The sequence below is a fragment of the Macaca nemestrina genome, chromosome 9, assembly GCF_043159975.1.
Source record: "Macaca nemestrina isolate mMacNem1 chromosome 9, mMacNem.hap1, whole genome shotgun sequence".
Classification (NCBI taxonomy): domain Eukaryota; kingdom Metazoa; phylum Chordata; class Mammalia; order Primates; family Cercopithecidae; genus Macaca; species Macaca nemestrina.
Genome location: NC_092133.1, coordinates 46875683 through 46897242, shown reverse-complemented (window position 1 = coordinate 46897242; position 21560 = coordinate 46875683). Strand labels below are relative to the sequence as shown.

Below are 21560 nucleotides of genomic sequence, written 5' to 3'. Positions count from 1 at the left end.
GACCCACAGGCTGAACAAAATGATCAGGATGACCATGAAGCACAAGCTTTGTCCAGCAGACTTCGATAATCCAGGAACCACTGAGTCACGGTTGAAATCAGAGGGTAAGGGTGCACACTCAGCTGCTGTGAATGTGAATTTCTGTAGAAACACTTTAAATAAAAGTCTTCTGTATATAAAACAGAGGATCATCACATTCTTATTAAAAAAAAAGCCACAAATGCTTTCTGACAATACTTTGTTCCTTTGATAATAAATACATCAATCTATCAAGAATTTGTTGAGAGCCATGTTTGTTTCTTGTGTAGGTAAGCAATACATAGAAGTTAGTAGCACATGTAGATCTACATACATTCATTATCTTTGACATCTGGAGCTGTTCACAATCTCAAAATTTGTGGCAATAATTTTTGAGGACAAGTTTTAAGCGGTGCATGATCTGAGAACCTCAATACTACTCTCACTCCCAACTACTCCTGACCACTGTCATCCCTGTTTATTAGTTCCCAACTGTTCAGCAGATCAAAAGGTGGCTTCACAAGGAAGAACCTGTGGCAGGCAATGCAACAGCCTCTCAGATTCCTCTTCCTTTGGTAGAGCCACAGTATGCCTTTCTTCTCCTGTGAAAATTTACTTGTGCGGCTGATTTAAGGAGCAAGGCAGTTAGTAGGCTATCAGCTGGATGGGCCTGATTTGGCTGCCCATGCTAAATGCTAATAATTGATAAGATTTCGTTATTGGTTTCCTTTCACCTTCATCTTATTGTGCTAGGTAATGGAGATTTTATACCATCCATAACAAAACTAAATTTTATTGTAGTTATATAATTATATAGATATGTAATTTAAAACACATATATGACCTAATAAAAATATTACATGAGTTTCTGTCTCAGTGACTGTAACCAGATTATAAATTTATAATGAATATGTCAATGGACACCGGCCAATATGTCACTGTCAAACCTGTTGGCATCTTATGCATCTTACCAACAAAATGGGTCATAAAAAATTCAACTGGCATACAAACACAAACCTATAAAATGACAAGATACAATGAATAAACCTACAGTAAGTAGTCTAACACTTAGAAGGAATCATGTTATTAGGGCTCAGCCACACTTGGTTATCTTTGTATCATCTCATGTTGATTTTTCTTTGCTCTCTACAACAGGTGCTGGACGGTTCCCCCATTGAAGTCACCCTAGCAAAACCAGTGGACAAGGACAGTTATGTTAGGTACACCCGAGGCACAGGTGGAAGGGGCACCATGCTGCAAGGAGAGTATACCTACTCTTTGGGCCAAGTTTATGATCCCACCACAACCTACCTTGGAGCTCCTGTCTTCTATGCCCCTCAGGCTTATGCAGCAATTCCCAGTCTTCATTTCCCAGCCACCAAAGGACACCTCAGCAACAGAGCCATTATCCGAGCCCCTTCTATTAGAGGTAACTCCAGTCAGATCTTGCTTTAGGGTAATCCCACGATTTCAAATGACTCAAATTGCAGTAGCCTTAGATACATTGGATGGGTCCACTGGGAGAAAAGCACTGAAAATTTTTTTATTAAAAATCAAGTATTATATCAATAGTTTTCCTTTGATAGGAGTCTTTTTTCACATTACAACTGGTTATTGAAAAAACGTGGTCAGAACATTGTGCAAATGAGCCTAGTGCACAGATTCAAACTTTACATGGGTCCATAAAATTTGCACAAACTAAAACCTAGTTCTATAACTGTTAGCTTCTTTTGTATCACTTGTCCACCATTGTGCAGTCATCTGTGGCTCATTACAACACTTCTGGAATAGACTAGTATAGTCCAGTGGAAACCAATTACCTCAAATAGCAAAACCCTTTCAAGGCATGTGTGTATTTGATGGTGACTCAGTGGCATTGTCTTAATATACAAATCACAAATTATTATAAATATAATCTAACAGACAAACGAGAGGTTCTCATCTGACGTCCTCCAAGAAATACGTGTTATACTTTCTTAAAAACCAAATTATTAAGGAAATTACTGTATTTCTTTAGTACATGGAGAACTAAATAAACACCAAATAGAAAAAACCCTCAGACTGCTAATAAAACAATAAACATTTCACATTTGAATCCTGTAAGAATTCTAAATGTTTGAGTAGTTTTCCAAGCTCCATTTCTTCAAGGAAACTAGAAGATAAAGAAAGCCTTTATTTTATTTCCAAGAAACTAGCTTGTCCCTGCCTTTTTGGCTCCTTCAGATTAGTTTTTCTAGGATATGGCTAATGCTAACTGAATCCCAGTTCTGTCCTCTAAATACGACATGAATCTGGGCAATTTGATAAATAAACTGTGTATTTAGGTCTATTCTTGGGTTTGACTTAGAGGCAAAGAGGCAAATCTAGATTACTGTGGAAACAATTATCTTACTATGTTTTACTATTTTTCAGTATAACTGAATTGATCATGCTAGGAGCTCTAGTCTTCAACGGCCTTAAAAGTTTCATACTCATAATTACTTGCCCCAAAATTTTAATGCAAATTAAATAATCAGGATTTCCTTTAGGATAACTTGTCTATGTGACAATAAATTATATCATTGTAACATTATGCATTTATAATGAAAAATCACATCATTAACCAATCCATACATTAAATACAAATTGTCAACCAGTTATGATGTAGAAAAAAACAAACTCCACTATAATGGAAAAAAATGCCTATCTTATAACAAGAAAGGAATCAATGAATGATATTCATGGATGAAGGGTAATCAATTTAATTTTGTATCTCTATGCCACCAACATAAAATCAAAGTAGCAACATGGCAAAACAAAAATCAAAAGGAATCTATGCATGAAACTCAATGGAAACTTAAGCCTCACATTGACCGAACATCAGAGAGAGGATGGTGAACCTAAAAGCATGCTTTCTAAATGCTTGTTTTCCAATAAGTCACTGGAGGTGGGATAATTAGAGATGCCAGAATTTATTTCTAATATACTGATCAGCGACAGTCTCTATGCAAGACTGATTTCAAAACAAGTGGTCGCATTATGTTGGAATGTTGTAATAAATACATTCCCAGTCTTTATTAGTCTATATTAGAAAATATCAAGAAAATATCAAGAAAAGGTAACCTAAAGACAAAAATTGCAAAATTTCTCTCCCAACATTTTTAAGTTGCTTATGTACTTATCAACAGTATTGTACTTATCAGTGGCATGGCTTTCTTCTGAAGGTAGTTTTTCAAAAAAGAGAAAGACATCTATCTTAAACCTTACCTTATGTTGAGTTTCATTACATTAGAATCCTAGAGTTTCCCACCCATCTTCAGGGCAATAATCAACGTGAATTGGGCTAACTTTTCCATTACAGTAAGATTCAGGGTGATTTTCTGGTGGTTTGATTCAGTTTAATGCCTTCTTACATTCCTAGAAATTTACATGAATGTACCTGTAGGGGCTGCGGGAGTGAGAGGACTGGGCGGCCGTGGCTATTTGGCATACACAGGCCTGGGTCGAGGATACCAGGCCAAAGGAGACAAAAGAGAAGACAAACTCTACGACATTTTACCTGGGATGGAGCTCACACCAATGAATCCTGTCATGTTAAAACCCCAAGGAATTAAACTCGCTCCCCAGGTAGGTAATGTTATTCCAGAAATAGTTTCTTTAAGTTGTGCCAATGAGCATCATTCACTTTTACCAAATGATTTGACTTGATCCCTACTCAAGCTATGGGTTTTTTTTTTCTTTTAATATATAAAGCATTCAATCAACGTCACACCCTTTGAGGGAATGCTGGGCATCAGGTGCTGTTATTCTATTATAGGTCCTTTCTCTTTTTAAAAAAATCTTAAAGCTTAACACCTTGAACAATATTCCACTGAAATACAAAGAATCTGAGAGCTATTAAGAATTATCAACCCATACCCTAAATGAAAATAAAATGAGGCAAAGACCCCATCTCAGAATAAATGCCTATTGTATGTGAGCCAGGTTGGTTGGCAAATGAAGGGCATTATGGCAGAGCCCTGAAAAGACCATTTAGGACATCTTTGCTTGGAAATACTGTATCTAAGAGAAAACTCCACCATGATAGCTAGGTGAATTACTAACTAGGAGATGTCGTCAGTCATACCAAATTAACTCTTCCTCCATAGTTATATTGCGGCAGTGGCATTACAGAGAGGGGTTTTTTTGTATTCATTTAAGAGTTCTAAGTTTCCATACTTCAACATTAACCTGTGTTTTTTATTATTGGAAAATTAAAAGTTATACAAGTTTCAATACGGAAACTGACTCCCAGGGTTAAAAATAAAACAAAACAGGGTCTATGCTAACCCTGAGACTGTTCCCTGTGGGAGTGTGATAGGTGCTGATCTCTCTGAAATATATTTTGGCTGAATAATCAGTTACAGTTTGTGTGTCTTAAAGGAAACTTCCCTATTCCCATGACAAAGGTGGGCTTATAGCCCCACATTTATGGAAGTAGCCCTTATAATTTCAATCCAGAAGAAAACTTGGTTTTCTAAAAGCTCATCTGGGGTAATTTTTCAATGGGATTTCTGACTTTCTTTTATGCACAAATTAGCTTATCTAAGGTTTCTGCTAGCCCCACCCAGGGAATTAAAAAAAAAAAGAAAGCCTACCAGAGTGCTAAACAGCAATCATTTGTTTGTTCACAAAAGATTTAGTAAACTTCTCTTATGCACCATGTAGTGCACTAGGTGCTGGAGATGCAGAAGTGAATATAAAGAAATCCTTACCACTAAAAATTAGATGGCAATCCAGTGGGAAAAAAACTGACACATAAACATATAACCATAATGAAATCTGGAAGTGATATGATGAAGTTTGTTCAGAAAATATAAAAGCCAGCCACCCAGTTTCTCTTGGGTTAAAACCCAAAACCAAGAACCTGATTAAAGTACTGGAATCCTTAGAAATCTTTTAAGAAAATAAAAAATAATAGACACAAATTCTGTATAATGGTAGTTCTGATAGCTGTGATAGTATGAAAAGAGATCTCTTCGTTTCACATCAAACTCAAGTTAGAAATTCATCATGTCTTATATTAATATGTCAGTAATAATCTCTATCAATTAATAGAAGTGTCTCTGTCCCCAGAAAAATAACTGGGGACAGCCAGTGTACCCGCTGCACTCTGCTATTGGACAAGACCAAAGACAACTATTCTTATACAAAAGACAAATTAATAATATTGTTCTCTGACCTTCTACAACTATGGCTTAGAAATGAACACCATGCCACCACCAACCAATATAGATGGGGCCTAAACAACCCCAAAGAAGAGTTATGAACTTCCAGCCAGAAGCAGAGACAAATACTGCCCTGCAAAGTCAGCAGTGAGAGCTGGTGTTCCTTCCACCCGGGTTTGCTCACCTGGCATAAACAGGCAGGCATCATATCTACCAGCAAAAGCTCCATTATTATTGCCCAAGAACTGTAGAGAATGCTCTGAGGATGACAAGAGATCCTACACAACAAGAGTATTAAAAAGAAAATGTCAATAGAGAAAATAGGAACAATCTACAAATTAATAAACTGGAAAATATCATGCTATTGCAGCTGGGTTAGTTAGCATAAATGAGGTAAGAAACCCCAGAGACACATCCTGAGGCACTGTTCTGTCTTCCAGAGTTATTTTCTCAGCCTTATGCCCTGCTTTCCACAGTCTACTGAATCTGCTGACTAATGAGAGCGTCAGGACCTCTGGACAACCAAAAATTGCTTCAGAATAAAGAAACTATGAATCTTTAGAAAATATTCAGTTTGGAGTAATTACAGAAGAAAACAACGTGCAGGAGGATGCTAAAAAGCATATTGTCATTAAGCAAAAGAAAAAAAAAAGCCAGAAATAGTGTCTTACCAAACAAATAAAAACATTACAACTGTCAACACCCGTCTAGGAATGCTCAGTAAATACCAATCCATTAAACTTTTTAATTCTATTTTTATGAAATTGTGAGATTAAAACCCTATGGCAAATGACATGAAATAAAAATATATTCTTAGGTTATCATCTCTAAACGATTATAAACACAGAGACTGAGGGTAATAATGAGTAAATCTATACAAATCTATGCACACAGTGTTGGAGCAACAGTTTTTACAAAAACAAATATTCCAAACAAATCATAAAATTAAGCTTTTGGTAAAAAGTTACAGCTAATGGACTAAACTAAAAATATATTACAGTAAATGGTGTGAAAGTGATTTTATGAACTAATAGACCTAACATTTTAAATGGAGTTCAAATTGAGTTCATCTTAAATTTTATGAGTCATTAAACCATGTGGCATTTTATATCTTCTGATATTAGCTTGAACTCTGAAAATTAGAGTTTAAAAATCTGAAAACTTGGGATATAATGTGAATGTGTCATTTGAGGGGAAAATAACTTTTTTTATTCTTGTAGATATTAGAAGAGATTTGCCAGAAAAATAACTGGGGACAGCCAGTGTACCAGCTGCACTCTGCCATTGGACAAGACCAAAGACAACTATTCTTATACAAAATAACCATTCCTGCCCTAGCCAGCCAGAATCCTGCAATGTGCGTAACTTCTCCAAATTCCTTACCATTTTAGAGCAGGATACGCTTGTAAATTAAATGCACTTAATCGCCATCTAAACAAGATACTGAGGTCTACTACCTACTCATTTGTCATTAAATGTAAGCATTGAAATGTATAGTTGGGATGTGCCAGCCATGCAGCTGGCATATAAAGGCCCCCAAATTTCATATACACAATGAAGGTTGTGTAGTATCACCAACCATTGGAAAACAGTCAGTAGTGTAAAATGTAATAGAAATAAAAACTATAGCCCATTCTTGGCTGGGCGCGGTGGCTCATGCCTATAATCCCAGCACTTTGGGAGGCTGAGGCAGGTAGATCACTTGAGGTCAGGAGTTTGAGACCAGCCTGGCCAACATGGTGAAACCCCATCTCTACTAAAAATACAAAAATTAGCCGGGTGTGGTGGCAGGTGCCTGTAGTCGTAGTTATTAGGGAGGCTGAGACAGGATAATCACTTGAACCTGGGAGGTGGAGGTTGCTGAGATCATGCCACTGCACTCCAACCTGGGCAATAGAGTGAGACTCCATTTCAGACAAACAAAGCTATAGCCCATTATTTCATCTGTGCAATGTTTAAGTTGAAGCATATGAAATTACCATTTTTATACATAATAAGACAATGGCCCATCATTTAATTTGGGACCAAATATATGACCTCTCTGTTAGCGGATATCACCTCCTGAATTTTACCATGAGCCTGCATTTCTGTATCTTTTAGAAACAATTTGTTTCACTTGTGCTTTAGAAAAGGCATGTAGTGAATTATTTGTATGTCCCAGGAATGTCATAAACCACTGATGTTCTAGATCAATTTGTAAATATTCCTACATGCAACCTATATTTAGAAGCTTTAATAGCAAACAGAATGTAAAACATCCACTCAAAAAACCACCATCCAGTCATTTTACAAAACTGATAGTGCCTTAGGTTTTCACCTGACTCAGTTGTACCAGTTTAAAAATGCCTACCCTGACTGACTTGCTTTCCAGCCACCCTTTCACACCTCCGAAGCTGAGTGCCTATGTGGATGAAGCAAAGACGTACGCAGCCGAATACACCCTGCAGACCCTGGGCATCCCCACTGATGGAGGCGATGCTGGCACCATGGCTACTGCTGCTACTGCTTTCCCAGGTATGGGAAAATTGTGCCAGAAATGGCGCCCTGCAGAGAGTATTTGGGAAACCCTTTTTTGGTACCACTGAATCATAGAAATGTTTGTGTACCCCACTTACGGCAATCTGACTTGCACCACCTTGGGACCAAAAAGAGTTTCCCAAACGAGTGACTCATTAAAACACAAGGCAAGAAAATCAAGCTGGGCAACAGAGTGGGTTCTGGTCTCGGCTCAGCTTTAAACTGCTGTGTGATCTTGAATGAGTCAGTCTCTCTGAGTCTGGTTTGTTTTGGTTTTTACTTTTAGTAAGAGAGTTTGAAACTACCTGTAGATATATGATGTTTATTGGAGCTCTTACTGTGTGCTAGGCACTCACCTAAATGGTCAGGAAGCATTATAATATCTTAGTAACGCTCATGATACCACCAAGAGTTAGGTTCCATCAGCAAGTCCAGTACACAAATGAAGAGCCCATGTATGAAAAGATTAAGTAATTTGGCCAATGGCAATTAGCTTTTCAGCAATTTTTTTCTCCCTCTCCAATCTTCAATCTACTTTTATTAATTTGATTCCAAAAGAGATTTTTTAAAGTCAAAAATTGTGTGTGTGAGAGTGAGAGACAGACAGAGAGCCTTTCAATATGTGAATAATCAGGACTCAACTTATTTGTTCTATAATTTTGGTCTGGGGCATATGCTGATTGCTTAAAGCAAAGCCTATCTGTGGATCAACAATGCGTTCAGAGGTCACGTGTTAAAAGATTTGTCCCCATTTATTATGTACCCACAACAAATGGTAATAATTAAAAATGAATCCTTTAGAGACTGAAGGGGACCACGAAGAAAGTTGTTTAGAAAATTTTTTCTCAGATGAAAATTTTATCCTTTTTTTTTTTTTTTAGTACAAGATTATTTCTATTGAAGAAATCTATCATTTTGATTTGTCATTGTGTCAGCATGTTCCACATAAGTTCAAATTAGAGCTCTAAGTATACCTAGAAACATGACATTCTTATCGATTAATTAATTCATATACTGGTCATGTGTAGGTGTGAGAAATTTTATATTTTCCTCACACCCACTGCACCTGGGGCTCATTCTCAGCATTTTGTTTTGTTTTGTTTTCTCAAAAGTTGTGAATATATCCTCCATTCTGGTCAGTGAGGCTAATATTAATGATGTTTCACATCTGAAAGTGACCTCAATTCTGGCTTTGTTTCTCTGTAAGAACATGGAGACGCTCTGTGGTGAGTCCCTCGGAGGTTACCAAGGTAATAGCTGACACTGCAGAGGGCAAGGTCCTTCCTGGGCAGTGCGGGGCCAGCAGCCGGTGCTTGCTTTCCACATAACAGGGTGTTTACATGTCCATGTACTCAGGACGCCTGCTAGGGCTTCTCAGTTCTTAGAGAAAGTTGAGCCCCTGTCTTGCAGAAAGCTGCACCCCAAAGACATCTAACAAATGTACTATTAAACTAATGAGCCACTGTCAGAAGAATTTCAAAGTTTGCTTTCACGTTGGAAAGGATTTGCTTTTACCCAAGAATGTTTTATCTTATTCTCACTTCTATTGGCTTCTGTGAAAAGTTAAAAATATTTGGGGTATGAGTGTTGTCTGGGGAATGCCTAAGAATCTGAGAGCCTCTCTTATAACTTTGCTGTGGAGTCAAGCAAAGAATAATAGGCTCCAAGGGAAGAATCGGTTTGAAACCCAAACACCCTGGCACTTAACAAATTGACCAAGTTGAAAAACAAAATTCAAAATCCCTAAAGGTAAAATCTGTGCCACGAACACATGCATGCATGTGTGCACACGCTCACACAATTATATTACTCACTTAGTTTAGAAATACTGTTTCCAAAATTATGAAAGTAACTGTTAACACATGTCTCCTATCCTTGGAAAATGGACCAAACTTCTCTAGTGCATTAATCAGCATTACTGACCAAAGTGAATGCGCCAAGAATGGATTCAATTTTTGTTCAAAATAATCCAACCAGCTTCCTGCCACCACTTTCTGAGAAGCCACCAGAAAAAAATCAATGTGTCTGGGGTTGGGCAGGCTTCTACCGCACATAAACCAAATGAGGTTTAAAACAACAATGAAAAACAGGTGTCCATTTGTACTTAAGTACACTTCTGTCTTTCTCTTGTTATCTTTTACAATTTCTGGATCATCTCAGAAATACTCAGGTTTTTAGACTAAAACAATGCAGAGAAATAATGCTTTAGATGGTAGCTAACATGCTCTCTTCTTCAAAAGTGAATGTTCATCCACTAGACACAATGCTAACATGAAAGCGCATAGATTTTTTTTTTTAATTCTTGGATACTTTGGTTCTCTGAGGGGGAGAACCAGCATCAAGGCCTCTGAATACACCAAGCACAGGCTTGATGAGGGGCTTGGGAGGTACGAAGGTCTTCTGCCATTCATAGTTAGATCTAAATATGGACAGGTTAGGCATTTGCTTTTAAGGTATTATGGAGAACTACACTTAACCATTACAGTATTTCTCCTACTGATCTCCCAGTCTCTACACATCTTCTCGGGTAAAGGCAAATGTTTTAAATGTTTCATTTAGGCAGGTGTGGGGTTGCAGGAGAACCGGTCCCACAGAGCCCCACCTCCCCACATACCATGCCCGGCCAGCCCCTCAGTCACCTTTTCTCATTTATAAATTTGGAAACCTTCAAAAAGTTATAAATCACAAGCTTTAATCAACTCAGCCTCCTGTTAAGTTTCTCTTTCTTGGGCCCTATCCCAAGCATCTTTAATTCTCTTAAGTATGAAGTGATTCTGACACAGGTGGTTGATCCCACTTTTGGGAACATTGTCCTAGGACTTTTTGAATGTGATTGAAAATCACTGAGTCCACATAGTGTGTCCTTAAGGGCACTTTTTAAAACATACATATTAACTTTTAGCTTTAAGTAATATGTTAAAAGTTCGTATGTCTAAAAGAAGACAAATAAGCCAAAAGGGAGCAAATGTGAATTCCTTTCATGAAGTTTTCTCTGCCTCTTCCTCCAGGATATGCTGTCCCTAATGCAACTGCACCTGTGTCTGCTGCCCAGCTCAAGCAAGCGGTAACCCTTGGACAAGACTTAGCAGCATATACAACCTATGAGGTCTACCCAACTTTTGCAGTGACTGCTCGAGGGGATGGATATGGCGCCTTCTGAAGATACTTTTTTAAATTTAAGAATAAGACACACAAAACTCTATTAAAAAACAAAACAAAAAAAAAAACCTCTAACTCGGTCCCCCAATGATCATAAATAATATCTTTCCTAAAGAAATGCCTTTCCAGAGACAGTATAGCTTATATCAATTGTAGAATGGTGAAGAGCGTTCATGACTGTAGAATCAGAAGAATGTAAGAACGTTATTCTGAAATGAAATCAAATGTTAAAGAGCATTTTGTTTAACAGAAAGCTGGAGAGCCACTGCCCCAAAAGTTGTTCTTCCAATGTTCCTGAGTGTTTGGGGAGCATGTTTACAAATCCTGCCAGAGTGGAGAGAGATCTTTTAGCTGGCAAGAGTTGGGAGGGACGGAGCAGACCTGGGCAGTCAGTAACAATCAAGGGAAGCCAAGTAAACTCCAGAGTCTTACCTCTGGCTCACAGCTGCTTTTGTGATACACAAAGTCACAAAGAGGAAAAGGGAAGGGAGGAGGCTGCTTTTCAAAATGCATGCACCATGGCTCACTGTATGGGGCGTGATTGCAGGGCTGAGCTCATGAAAGACTATCCAAGATTTTGTGGGTTCAACTTCTCTTCAGCATGAAAATTCCATCCAGTCCATTTGTCACAGATCAGGATCTTCCTGTCCCTGCAGCCCATGGGGACTTCCTAGAAATAGATATGATATGTTGTAGATATGGTCGAAACAAATACAGGCCCCATTGTTTATTCAGCTCATTAGTCCACACCTATTTTTCCCTAGAACTCCTACCTTTTCCAATAATCATGCCAACATGAGGTGACCTTTTCTAATTTAAAATTTTTTGACTTGTTCATAGTGATTGATTTTCATCATCTCAGACTCATTTTTCTCCTACCTAATATCATAAAAAAGTAAATCAGATATACAGAATATCATTTATGATACTTCTTCCTTTCAGCAAATTGACTGAAAAGTCATTTTAAAGAGAGAAGTGCAGATTTGCTCTCATTTCTTTGATATTGTTGCAGTATCCACCCCACCAACTAGCAATCAGAGACAGTTATATTAACTTGGGGTTAGCTTTGAATTATCTAACCCATTTATTTTAAATCTGCCAGGAAATCCTCTAACTTTCCTTCCTTTTTGTTTCAATAAGTATCAGGCAGCTTCACCATACCTGAGTCCTTTTGTCTTGAAGCTGCCACAGAAAAATCTTACATCAATCATTGCTGATTAGAAACTGTTTCAGACAATCAGCATGGGTGTTATTTACGATATTCACCCTAGAGTCCTGGACCTCTTCTCCAGGAACATCTGATGATGAAGTGGGGGAGGGCAACGGCGCCACAAAACCCGGAACTGAGGTAAAGGGAAGGCACTACTTTCTTGCCATACTTGTAAATGATTGCTTTGTTCAAACATAAATAATCTAAGTCCAACACCAAATACCTGTTACTCCTACATCAGTCTCATTAGTGGTTTAAGACACAGTACTAGAATTTTCATTTTTTAAAATCCCTTGGCTGCCGGGCACGGTGGCTCACGCCTGTAATCCCAGCACTTTGGGAGGCCAAGGTGGGCGGATCACGAGGTCAGGAGATGGAGACCATCCTTGTTAACACGGTGAAACCCGTCTCTACCAAAAATACAAAAATTAGCACGGCACGGTGGCGGGCGCCTGTAGTCCCAGCTACTCGGGAGGCTGAGGCAGGAGAATGGCGTGAACCCGGGAGGCGGAGATTGCAGTGAGTGGAGATAGCGCCACTGCACTCCAGCCTGGGCAGCAGAGCGAGACTCCGTCTCAAAAAACAGACAAACAAACAAAAAAATCCCTTGGCCCTTAAACAAAAATTTACAGAACACAAAGGAAAACATAAACACAAAGACATGGAAAATTTTGTCAACTCCTTAATAGAATTCTGTAATCCAAAAGCAGGCAAGATTCTAATCAAAATCAGGTAAATTTCAATCACAATCAGAAGTACTTGTAACATTTCAGTTGTCCTAACTCCAATGAGATAACAAAGCCTCCAAGTCTACAGCTGAAACTCTGAAAGGCCCTGTGCTTTCTATTTTACATTTAGCTTCTAATATTTTCTAGGACAGTAGTCCCCAAAGTAGGTTGTACATTAGAATCTCCTGGAGAGCTTTTAAAAATGCTAATGCCAATATCATATCTCATAACATTTACACTAGAATTTCTTTGGATGGGTGCCTGGCATCAGTATTTTTTAATGATCCCTAGGTGATTTCAATGTGCACCTAGGTTTGGGAATTGCTATATTCTTGTATTTATACTCTATCTCTTAATTTCTTTTCCTTTTTATTTCACTTTTATTAAGTAGAAAAAGTGCAATTAAAAAATCATCTAAGTTAAGACAAATAACCAAATCATATTTGTCCCTTAAATAGTATGAATTTAAATATAACTTATGTAGGCTTCAAACTAACTCTAAAAATGAGAAAGTAAAACAACCTTGTCCTAAAACAATTCTTAGATCCAAATTTACACTCCCCTACAGATCTGCTTTTATTCTCAAAGACAGTAATTACATTGACATAACAAATGCCCATTGGAGCAGGAAAATTTCTACTCCGTCTAAAAAGCATTCCAAATTCTAGGAGCAAAAGTTCTGATTTTCCTTAAAATCTTTGCAAATAAATAGCAAAGGTTTTTTGTCTTGTCAATGCAAATTAGGTTTGATTTAAAGAAGTTTTAAATTTAATCAAAATGAAAAGATTAGTTAATACAGGAATCTCTTTATGGGAAAAAAATCATCATTCTGGATAAAGTCATATTTGCTTTTTTACAAGATTAAGAGCAAACACCTAAACATACAATAATACCAAAATATTGAGAAAATTACCACTGGAACACCATCTCAAGTTATCACACCATTTACCTCTTTGGAGCCAGTTTTCTACAAGTAGGTAGATGTGGTTTTGGTTTTTTTGCTAAAATTTTACCTTGTTTTAGTAATATCTAGGGAATACTTTGAATTCCATTAAAATAAATTCATAGAAAGTGTTAATGTATCTACCATGGATATGTTTATTTTTATTTTCCCCAAGTTAAGTAGATAAAGCAAGTCCTGCTACCGTAAGTTTAAAACTGTTAAGACAACGGGTTTTTTTAAATTGCTGGTAGAACCAAAGGCTAATTCTGCATAAGGTTTATATTTTTAGACTTAAGATAGTGGCACCTATTTAATACCTTCACACCTTCGCATCACTATCAATTTTTCTATAATTTCTCATTTGAATGCTTCCTAATTCCTTACGGAGAAAATTAAAATTAGTCAGCTAACCAGGTGATAATAACAAAACAATAATTTAGGAACATCCAGTAAATTTGAATTGGTTCTGTAAATGTTGGTAATTAATAGCTTATTGATAAATAAAATCCCCTTAATGTTGCTTAAGTAGGAGGAAATTGATCAGCAATGAGATTGGGTATCTATTTTCTTTCCTGTAAAAATCTGCCTCTTTTCAAATTGCTTTACTTCTCGCCTACTGCATTAGTAACAGCACCTGCAACTGCAACAACATATAATTCTCCTAGTTGACTAGGATATCCTGCAATCTGGTATCATGCCAAACAACACTGTGTTTGGGGAACAGCACCCAAAATGCTGCTAAAAAGCTACCTCATGTCAAGAAAATATGGATTTCAAAAAATACCTGGCACAGTGGCCCATGCCTATAACCCCAGTAGTTTGGGAGGCCAAGGCAGGAGGATTGCTGGAGGCCAGGAGTTCAAGACCAGCCTGAGCAACATGGAAAGACGCCTACCTCTCCAAAAAAAATTTAATTGGCCAGGTGTGGTGTGGGCCTGTGGTCCCAGCTACTTGGGAAGCTGAGGCAGGAGGATTGCTGGAGCCCCCAGAGGGCAAGGCTGCAGTGAGCCATGTTCACATCGCTGCACTCCAGCCTGGGTGACAGAGCAAGACTCTGCCTTCAAAACAAGCAAAAATAAATATCTAACAAAAAGGGACCTGTTTCCAAATCACAGTTTCTTAACTTTTTCAAGGTGGAATAGAAATTAAACTATAAGTATATACTGATAACAGCTGTGCAGGAAATTGTTTTTTATTTTACTTAAAAGTTTTTTTAAGAAAAAATATTCTTCTGATTGCATAGATTAGCAAAATATTGCATCAATATAATTTTCCATTTTCATTAATTTTTGTTATATTCTAATGACTGTTTTATAATTCTGTCTTGGATAACTGGGCCACAATTCGAATGCACATAGACAGCGATGTTCTTAGGTGTGCCATTTGTAGAATAAAGGGCAATCAAGTTATTATTTGGGGTAAATTTTCATTGCATTTTAACCTATGAAGTTTGATAAAGTATATGATCATTGAACTACTCCAACACTAAGATTTCCTAAAAGTAAAAACTTACCAAAAAAAAAAAAAAGGACAATGTGCTCAATAGTCACATAAAGTCATGATTATTCTCTTCTTGCATTCATATAAAAGTTCCCAGGGGGATGAAAATGTATCTAAAAATTAGACTAGAAACGTGGCACTTTTATATATTGTAGATATACTTTCATATATTGTAGATACACTTTCATATATTGTAAATACATCTGTTAAAGATAAAGCTAAGTTTCTAACATAGGACTACAAGGAAACTTTGGATAAATATTTTTAAAAAGAGAATATTAATAGGATAACTTAACATTTTGTGTATACTTATTGGAAAACAGAAAGAAACTAGGCAGTAAATATTCCTACCTGACACGCAACCATTGTCAAATAGGTTTTGCTAAATTGTCAAATTTGATTTTGAAATTTTAGTTTACTCGAATAATATCTTGAAAATGCTCTGAATTTTGCTAGAACATATTCATAGAAAATGTAATGTATCTACCAGGCTCTATGTTTGTGTCTGCCAACATTAGAAAAACAAAGTAAGTTGAGCTATAATGAGTGAAACTAAGGAAAATGAGATTTTTCTGACTCTCATTCCTTCTCTTTATTTAAGCAGTAAAATATTTAAACTTTTTTTATTAAATGAAAAATTGGTACAGAATACTCTATTACCCTCCAAATGTCCAATATTTTTAAAGCCATGTTGTCTAACAAAGTTTATACAGAAAATAGAATGTATAGGTTTAACATAGATAGCAATGTATATGTAGCTCATTTGTGGGAGATTGCAAACTTTATGTGCCCCCCAGTTCTCCTTGGTTTTGTAGGAAAGCTAAAAGAAAAACTTGTACTCTCACTAATAATGAAATTCATAACCAATTTAGAAAGGGAAAATAACCTGAAAAGCAAAAGACCTCATTCATTTAAACATGCCTGGAATAAAATATGGAATACTTCTGTACCTACCTCCCGCTTACAGACTTTTCTCCTATTTTGAGAGAGAAATTCAAGAAGAATAATACAGATTTTTCTCTCTCCACAAATAATACTTTGTCTAAGGGAATAGGAGATACCAAGAAACAGTACCTTAAATAAAGTAAGCTACCCACAGGCCTTCTTGGAGACTGAAAAATATCAGCGCCATTCAGGGCTTAGCAATGTCTCTCTGAGGTGATAATACATCCTGATTTTCCAGGACGGTCCTGGCTTAGGTCTACTGTCCTTCTATAAGTATTAACAATGGTCCCTCTTATTTCCAAATGTGTCTCAGTTTAGACAACAAATTATACAGTGTTCGCCCCCCAACACACACACACACACGCGCACACACACACACACACCACCACCATCTTTATGGGTTGTTGTTTTCTTGTTTTTAATTTCGTAGAATTGGCTTTGCCCTCTCCAAAGCAGATAACAGCTTAAACTAAAGAGCCCAGCTACTTCTTTCTGACTGAGCAGGGTCATAGTAAACAGAGAAGAATGGATCACCTCCTCCTCTGAAATCTCCATCAATCCACTTTCTGTCTAACTCTCTCTCTACCCAGCCCATTTTCGGTCCTAGTTTTCCTCTCATTACTCCTGGGCTGTGAGTCCTGAGTTCTGCCTTCATGTGGCAGAGCAAGCTAGCCATTATTATGCCAGGTTAGGCGGCGGGGCAAGACAAAAGATAGCTCTTGGGAACACTTGCTTGGTCTGTAGAGACCCACAGGGCACTAGTAGGGTATTAGAGCATTTACTGGTTTCTTTCTTCCTTGAGTCAAGTTACTTTTATCCCAAAACAGACAGGTCTTATGTAAACCTTCACCTTAAAAAGCATATTGCCTTTTTTCCTTCTGCTTCACAAATTTGCTCCAACGCTAATTCCCTTGCATTTGATTTCATCATTATGATTGTTCATCAACCATTCTTCATGAAAAATTCTCACATCATTTCACGTAAAGGTTTTATTATTTTCAATGGAAAATAACATTGACAGATTATTTTCCTTTTTCATAAAATTTCCCTTTTCCCCTCCCTCTACTCTCTTTACTAACATTGGAAATTAAACAAATTTTACAGGCTCTATTGTTATTAACCCACAAATCTATTCTTCAGAGAATATATGATCAGCCTATATTTACTATGCATCTACTCTTATACCAGAAACTGCGAATACAAATACATATATTTCCTACTTCTCTCTTTAATGGGACACACAGTCTCATGGACCCATTCTGCATTTTTCAAAATTGAATATAATTGCATCACCTGATAGGTTTGCCATTTAGAATTCTGAAAATAAATCAACTCTGTTCTAAACCTTAAGTTTCCACTATTATTGCCAAGCTCTAGACTGATACAATAAGCCTTTTAAAAGGTGAATTTAACACTTGACCTATTATGGTTATTTAAGTAAAATGAATTTTCAAAGACTTCCCCCAGGAGAAATATAAAGGACTATGCAAAAAATCGAAGAAGGAGGAAAAGGTTAGTTAGAGGTCTAGAAGGAGAATTAAAACATGGAATTGAAAATTCACATACTGATTTGTGATGTTGATGAGCAGGTACCTATACATTTTATTTACTTGAAAACATTTTGGCCATTAACTATTTCTGTTTTCTAAATATACTTGTGTTTATAAAATTTTAAAATCTATATCACAAGCCTTAGACATGCCTTTCTTTGCAATAAATGATTTGCAATGAAGTATATATACCTTTTTACAAATGTGAATTTTATTTTGAAACTTGGCATTTTCTTTATAATTCCTAAGACATCTTTGGGCACACAGACTACAGATAAATCTATTTAAATCAATTCATCATTATCACTGGTTTAATATTTAATGTAACCATTGGAATTTTTATTCTTATTCCTTCACAGAATTCTCCTTTTCTTCTATGTTTCTGACTGCAATACAGCCCAATATTGTTATTCCCTATATCTTAATGAAAAGCAAACTGTCAGCAAAATGCATTTATAGTTTCCAGGTGTTAAGCAATCTCTTTCTTCTTTTCTTTTTTGTTATTATTTTTATTTATGTGAAGTTAGTTAGCTGAGGTACCAAAAAAGAGACAAAGACAGTATTAAAAAGTGTGCATAAAGCACTTATTTTTGTACTTTAGTACAATGTTTTATAGAACTTTGTGATCTATCTAAATATATTAAGTAAAATTACACCATTCACTTGTTGGGAAAATAATCTTTGGTTTGGAAGATATGAGCATAATGGGCATTTTAGAATCATAAATCGCATGAAATGAGAGACAATGCAATATTGTATAACTCCTGGATGATGCAATTGTTTTAACTGAATTTTCAAATGCCATTATAAAGTTTTAAAAATTATCAATATGAGTTGTTGGCTAATTTTTTCTTTCCTGAAAATAAAAGTTTTTCTTTTTGTGAGTAAATACCTGAATATTAATAATCCATAACTGCAATGTGGTTTTGACAACTTCTTTACATGATTCACATCTCCTATATAAGTTCACTCTTCTGAGATTAAATGCAACTTTTCATAATTAAATGCATTATTTTTAAATCCATAAAAAAACAAGAGGAATACTTAGCAACTAAAAATATTGAGGAAACATGACTCCAGAAAGGTAAGTGGGCCCCGAAGTTAACATTTGCCTGGGGGCATCTGCTGATCCCTAAGAACTAGAGCTAACACAGCAAACTATTCCTCCAGGACCAAATCCAGCTGTCTGATGCTTGTTGGTCCTTGAGCTAAAAATGACTGTTATGTTTTTAAAAGGTTGAGTTGAGAATGTTTTTCACATTTTTGAAAGGTTTGTTTAAAGGAAAAAAAAAAGGAAGAACAAAACCATATATGGCCCACAAAGCCTAAAATATTTACTCTCTGGTCCTCGACAGTGAAAGTTTGCCAAGCTTGCCTTAAGCTAATACCACATATTTTAATTTCTGTTACCTGTAGCACCCCACTTCTTGATGCCAAATTCTGAATCAGCTAGGATTAGGTTTGGCTGGCAGTGACAGTATTCCCAAACAGCAATAGTTTAAATAAAATAGCAATTTATTGTCTCTTACCCAAAAGTCCCAAAGGGCAGTACAATGCTGGTACTGTGCTTCACAGGTTCATGAACATAGGCTTCCTTTTGTTGCTTTTGTTGCTTCCTTTTGTTGCCTTTTGTTGTTTTAATCTCATCATCTAAGATTTACATCCAAGTAGAAAGATAGAGAAAGGACAAAAAAAGGGAAGGACACCCAGGAGGTGTCCCTTTAGGAGAGCTACTGGAAGCTGCCACAGGACACTGTAATTTACATCACATTGGCCAAAATTTAAGCATGTGGCCACACCTAGCTGCAAGAGAAGATGGGAAATGTAGTCTTTATCTAGGCAGGAAAAAAATTATTTTACTATGAAAGAACAGAAGAATGAATACCAAGAGAAAACTAGCAAAGTCTGCTACAAATTCCTACATCACAGGAAGGATGTGATGTTTAAATTAAGTAGGCATATGAGAACATCTGGCACTGGCCTTTCACGATGGGTACTTATGAATCTTGGCTCTGTAACCAACCACCTGACGGGTTCTTCCTGCCCACTGCACAGACAAAACCAATTCACTAAGACCATGACATTGCAATAAAGAAAGAGTTTAACAGACATGTGACCATCCATACCACATGGGAGACAGAGTTATTACTCAACTCAATCTCCCTGAAAATTCAGAGACTAGGGTTTCTCAAGGATAGTATGGCTGACTAGGGAGTCTGCTTCTGAGTGGGGCCATGGGACCAGTGACTCAGAGGGAGTCAGTGGGCTTAGGTGAAGCCACAGGTAGTCAGAAATGCAAAAACCTGAAAAGACACCTGAAAAGGCCAATCTGAGGTTCTACGATAGTGATATTACTTGCAAGAGTAATTGGGGGAGTTACAAATCTTGTGACCTACAGAATAATGGCTGGTTATCCTTTAGGTGGACACCTTAGAAGAATTCAGGCTCTTCATCCTCCTAACCTGGTAGTGTTTCATGAGCTTTCCAAGGCAGTTAGTTTGAGGGAAGGACCATTATTTAAACTATAAACTAAATGTCTCTCAAAGTTAGCTTGGCCAAGCCCAGGAATAATTAAGGGCAGCTTGGAGCTTAAAGGCAAGATGGGGTTTGGTTACATTAGATCCCTTTCACTGTCAAAATTTTCTCAATGTTCTAATTTTTGCAAAGGCGATTTCAGCTCTTTTACCCTGCCTTTACCAACTAAAAGGAAACTGCCAACTTACCTTAGAGTTTTTCGAAGCATTATCACCCTTTGAAAGTATAACTGTGTAGGGAGGATCCCATTGGCCCCACTTCCTGATATTCACACAATCGTATAATCTCCTTCCTTTGTGTACATGGTGGACCTAGTAACTCCATTCTAATGAACAGAATATGGCAAAAATGATTGGATATCACTTCCAAGGTTATGTTATGAAAGATTATGATTTCTATCTTGCTGGCTCTTTTTGCCTGTTCACTGTGATGAAGCTGGCTGCCATATTGTAAGCTGGGCTGTGTAAAGAGTCATATGGCAAGGAACTGAAGGTAGCCTGCAGCCAACAGCCCGTGGGGAACTGAGTCCTGCCATCAACCACATGATCGCACTTGGAAGTGGGTCACTCCTCAGCTGAGCTTTGAGAGGACTGCAGTGACCCTGGCTAATACATTGAGTGGACTTTATGATAAACTTCAAAGCAGAGGACCAAGCCAGCTGCACCTGGCTCCTACCCCACAGAAACAGCGATATAATAAATGTTATTTTAATGTGTTAAGCTTCAGGATAATTTTTTGTGAAGGAACTGATAACCAATACAACAGTGAAAAGCTACAAAATTACAGTGAATGTAAATGTGTTTATCCTCTGAGAGTCACAGCCATCAATGAATAACATAACACTGAGAAGTTCTAAAGGTACAGGGAATTCAAATGTGTTTATACCTGAGAGTCACTGAAGCTGTTGTGCAAAATCAGAGAAACCAACTGAGGTTTTGAGTTTATGGATAACTGTTGCTGATGTCAGTATCCAGGAGCATAAGCCCAATGTTGGAGAGGATAAGAAGCTAAAGAAATGCTATATATCTGATACAAAGTAGGTGCTCAAAAATGCTGGTTGAGTGGAAAGAAAAAAGGGAGGAAGTGATAGATGAAAGAGAGTATGGGATAGAGTGGAGAAAAATGAGAGGAAGGGAGGAAGAGAGAAATGGAGGAAAGGGAAGTGAAAGAAAAATGGAGGGGAGAGGAGAAGAGATAGGAGAATCTGGACGTCTGAGAACCAGGAACGATATTAAGTAATGGCAAGTGGGTGGTATCTTTTGCTCCCAT

The 21560-nt window shown here is 37.1% G+C and overlaps 1 protein-coding gene across 4 annotated transcripts in view; it reads left to right on the top strand.

Moving 5' to 3' along the window:
* The window catches only part of LOC105481002 (APOBEC1 complementation factor), an 84754-nt gene extending 66170 nt beyond the window's left edge, over nucleotides 1–18584 (top strand). For 2 of the 4 annotated variants that reach the window (XM_011740250.2, XM_011740257.3), the window contains exons 8-12: nucleotides 1174–1447; nucleotides 3443–3624; nucleotides 6425–6561; nucleotides 7576–7718; nucleotides 10730–18584. In XM_011740250.2, the coding sequence (XP_011738552.2) occupies nucleotides 1174–1447; nucleotides 3443–3624; nucleotides 6425–6561; nucleotides 7576–7718; nucleotides 10730–10881 (888 nt within the window). In that variant the 3' untranslated portion in view covers nucleotides 10882–18584. Of the gene's footprint in view, nucleotides 1–1173; nucleotides 1448–3418; nucleotides 3625–6424; nucleotides 6562–7575; nucleotides 7719–10729 lie in introns of all 4 variants that reach the window. The other 2 variants (XM_011740244.2, XM_071069548.1) reach the window with 1 other exon arrangement.
* The last annotated feature ends 2976 nt before the right edge of the window (nucleotides 18585–21560 follow it).